Below are 4,614 nucleotides of genomic sequence, written 5' to 3'. Positions count from 1 at the left end.
AGAATTGATACACTGAATTTTTATCCTGGTTCGATTCAAAAGAATCTACGTTCAGTTGTTAATCACTACAAAAAGTGATTAACGTTTTCACTAAAATCAGTTTCACAAATTACAATAAGAGTGAATAAAAAACAGAGAGATAAAACCTTCCTTCGATGAACGAACCGGAAGATGACCACCTTGCCAACTCGAAGAGAAACGCTCCGACTATCGACACACGAAATGCGAGCTTCTCTTATTCACGAGATCAGGCAAAGCACTTGAACTAGCTTTTTAGAACTTCCTCAGACGAACTGTATTCTCAAAAAGCTCAGAGTTCACCCTCTAAGGGTTTTGGAACAACCTTATATAGCCAACTGGTCTGAGTTCGCAGAGATAGATTAAAATTCCATAGATAATCGATTATTGTTAGTGATAATCGATTATTTGAGTCCGTTACAAGGTTTTTCAAAAGTGATAATCGATTATCCTGAGGAATAATCGATTATTCCATCAGAACCAGTGATAATCGATTATTTGGAGTAATAATCGATTATTCCAGAGCAACGAAGTTTTTCAGAGCAACGAGGTTTTTCAGAAAAGCTTAGGATAATCAATTATAGCTTCTATAATCTATTAAATACGTAACAGTTCTGGAAGTATGAATTTTTCTAAGTATTACATCTTCAAAGTCTTTCCTAATACATTTATAATCTACAAAGTGTTTTTAAAACAATTATAACAGTCTATTTTCTTGCAGTATCATCAAAATCATTTATCTTCAAATTTATCAATGCTCCTCATGAGTAACAGCTTGACCCAAAACGGATAATATTTTACCATTATGGAGATATATATGTATATCGGAACTCCCCAACTCTTATTATTTGGAGTAATAATCGGTTATAAATTTCTTACCATTTTAATCATGATCTCAATTTTAACTACCTGACATATTTTCATGTAAAAAGTTCTGATAACTTTTGTTTGTATTACAATAACAAAAATTTAATCCATCTTCGTAATTTAAATGATTAAATACTGTAATTTATTGTACTTTTAAAAAAATATTTGTTACCATTCTTTTGTTATTTTTTAATTAATCCAGTTCTATTCCCATATGTTTTTTTTCTATTTTATCTTTTCTTTCTTCTTCCTCTCCTTCTTCTTCTCTGTCCATATGAAACCACACGAGAATACATTTTATCTTTTTCTTTTCTTCGCACTCTCACCATTGAAACCGTACTTCCCTCTATCCTTCTTACATCGTCTCAGCCTTCTGTAAGTTCTCTCTTTCAATCTTTCGCTTCTTGTATTATTTCTCATGTGGATTCATCATTCATCTTTATTTTACTTTCATCTCTCTCTTTCTCTCTAAATGTTGGGTTTCACTGGGAATATGCGGTTCTCTTTACCCTATCACACATTTCCTTTATACACAATTCCTAATTGAAATTTGATGATTTAGGTCTACCCATCACCACTGAAACCTGAAAAATGTCTCTTGTAATCCCCTCATCCTCTGCAGTCCCTTTGCATTTTTCTAAATTGGAGATTAACAGTTTGAGTTCCTACCAAAAATTTGCCTCTAATTTCTTCATCCCTTTCAATCATGAAGTGGGATTCTGTTGCAAACCAAGGCATTTCGGGCTCCACGTCAGAAATGAACCGAATGTTCTTCATAAGTATACAGTTAGGTCTAAGGGGTTTGATTTTGAGTCGATTGACAATGAGACCTTGGGTTTTGACGACGATGATGTTGAAGATATGGGGTCGCCTTGGGAAGGTGCTGTTGTATACAAGAGAAATGCCTCTATTTTACATTTGGAATATTGCACTACCTTGGAGAGATTAGGTCTAGCAAAGCTTTCGACCGATCTCTCAAAAACTAGAGCTGCTGCAATGGGATTGCGTGTTACCAAAGCTGTGAAAGACTTTCCAAATGGCACTCCTGTTCAGATATCTGTAGATGTGACCAGGAAGAAGAAAAAATTGAGGCTTGATGGGATTATAAAAACTGTCATCACTCTTCTTTGCAATAGGTACTCCCTTTAATTCATGAATTGGCATTGCCTACTTTCAAGTGCTTTTGTGAATATTTTTTTTTATCATGTCTTAGTTTTGCATTTTTCCTGACTTTACTCTGCTTCATTTTTATTTTGACAATGATTAATAGTTCAGGTCTCATTAGTTAAACATTAAAACTATTATGATGGAGTATATTTTTGCATTACAGTAATGATTGTCTAGATGCTCATTTATGCATTATTCTCAATTTGTTTTGCATATCGCTCCATCTAATATACCATATAAATGATAATAAGGCAGGCGTAGATCATCCCTTGGCACCTGATACCAGTCTTAGGTTTAGATATTGACTTACTCTCCTCTCTCTTCCCTTTTCTTTAGATTAGTTAAGCCCAAAACTATATAAGAACTTTTCTTAACAGGAATAGTTAAGTTGCCTTTTGTCTCAAGATGAGGAGTAGCTCACAATCTTTTTAACGATGAAAAAATAGTCATTCATCAATTCTAGCCGGGAGATCCTCCTTAGTTATAAAGGCCATTCAGAATAGAACCCCGTCTACTAGCAGGGAATACTCGTCGCAGGACATTCTCTTCTCTATAATATGAATATTAACTAATCATTAATGAAATATAATGTTCTATTTTCGATTTTAAATCTTATCTTTTATTTTATCCAATTGTATTTTTTGTCTAATATTGACAACACTGTATCAAATAAATATAATCCGATCGTGAATAAATTGATCACCTTACTTACGTTAAATAGGCGTTATTACTTCATCAAATGGTAGGTTCATTGGTTTTGTTTAGGCGATCTCTACTAGTTATGCTTGATCTAAGACAAGTTGATGATAACAGTATAAACTTAATGTAGAAGTGATATTAATTGATACTTGTTCCTCTGTAAAAGGACAATGTTGGCGTAGACTGAACTGTTTCTTTCTCTCGATAATGAGAGATTTTCATAATGTAAGGAACAACGTGCTATTACAATGGTGGCATTAACTTCTTTCATTTTTTATTTGGTTTGAATTTTAAATTCTAAGAATTAAAAGTGGGAAATTGTTTATATATATATATATATATATATATATATTTTTTTTTTTTGTTCTCTCTCTGTTTGCTCTTGTACTCATGTACGCAGTTACCATGAAGGGTAAACTGCTGAAGGCCCGAAGGTTTATATGATATGAGAAAATATTCTTTTCTACCAATTTGGATCGCAGTTCCAACATTCTATTGTGAACTGGATAAGAAATGGAAGGAAGGAAAAATTCCTTTGTTGACTGAGTATCTCTAAAGAATCTTGATATTTAAGAGACAGGCCTCTTCCTAGTCTCAATTGTATTTCACTAAGTGACAAACTCTTCTTGTCAACTCCATTTCCTATTTATGGAGGAAGCTACTAGTTTGCTAGCATAAACCTACCCTTGATAGGCCTATTCAGTTGCAGGCCCATTCCCCTTCTTTCTTGGATAACCCCTTCGTATGTCATGTCCATGTGATAGTAAAAAAAAAAAGGTGATACCGAGTATGCCTCGGTCATGTTCAACAATGCATTACTTCCTCAAAGTAGAATTTCTTATTTCGACGTGATTTTCTATTGAAGGTGTTGCATGCCATCTGCTGAGAGCATATTCTCTGAGTTCTCTCTTTTACTCACTGACGAACCCATTGAAGAGCCAGAGACTATTGATATGGGCGTTATTTTTGGGGAAGAGAAACTTACAAACGGTGGTAAGGATGACGAAGACGATGCACTTATTGATTTGGAGGACCAACTATATTTTCCTTCACTAGATAATCAAATTGACATTTCAAAGAACATAAGGGACAGGGTGCATCTTGAGATTACCATGAATTCAGTATGTGATCCTGGGTGCAAAGGCATGTGCTTGAAATGTGGTCAAAACTTTAACACTGGCAACTGCTCTTGTAGCAAGGAGGAAGTGAAAGAAAAAAGCTATGGCCCGCTTGGAGATTTAAAAGAGAAGATGCAGTTGTAACATTTATGAAGTTCACGCAGTATTCGCTAAAATTTCTGTATCATTATGTGTAGAAGTTCTGATCTTAATGGATTTTTTATGTTGACATTCTTAAGAGCCTACCAAGGGCTCTTGGATCCATGGCCATACAGGGCATGGATGATAGATTTTATAGATATATCCATGGTGCATTTTCTAGTAGCAGCTACACCTCAAAGCCTGTCTCTGGTATTCTTTCCACTTGTATTAGCATTTTCTAAATCTCCTCTTGAATTTTACTAAGATAGTCGGATCTGTAAAATTAGAACAGGGATGCTGTGATTTGCGTATTAATTTTGTCATCTTTTTCTGATGTTAACTAATTCATACTTTTAATTTCAAAACATATTTAAAAGAGTTTGATATTCTTTATTGATTTTTTAATATGAAAAACGTTTTTAATGCACTTTACATGCTGCCATGGAAATCTTAAGGGAATTAAACTGTACACGTTTTTAAAAAGAAAAAAAAAAGTCAAATTATGCTGTTAAACCTCATGTATGAGGAGAGATTTATCTGCAGCTCTCCTTTTTAAATGAGTGCATATATTTTGCAGACACAAGACTCCCATAGTCAAATAACA

The 4,614-nt window shown here is 34.0% G+C and overlaps 1 protein-coding gene across 1 annotated transcript; it reads left to right on the top strand.

Annotated features, from left to right (window-relative positions):
- Positions 1-1,103: 1,103 nt before the first annotated feature.
- On the top strand, positions 1,104-4,350 carry LOC148205644 (large ribosomal RNA subunit accumulation protein YCED homolog 1, chloroplastic-like). Its single transcript, XM_088103619.1, has 3 exons — positions 1,104-1,260; positions 1,448-2,021; positions 3,617-4,350. The coding sequence occupies exons 2-3, from the start codon at positions 1,477-1,479 to the stop codon at positions 4,011-4,013; spliced, it is 942 nt and encodes a 313-aa protein (XP_087959745.1). The 5' UTR covers positions 1,104-1,260; positions 1,448-1,476; the 3' UTR covers positions 4,014-4,350.
- Positions 4,351-4,614: the final 264 nt, after the last annotated feature.

Source organism: Vigna umbellata, chromosome 1 (assembly GCF_029865625.1).
Source record: "Vigna umbellata cultivar VRB3 chromosome 1, Vumbellata_1.0, whole genome shotgun sequence".
NCBI classification, from domain to species: Eukaryota; Viridiplantae; Streptophyta; class Magnoliopsida; order Fabales; family Fabaceae; genus Vigna; species Vigna umbellata.
This window is presented reverse-complemented; position numbering and strand designations above follow the sequence as displayed.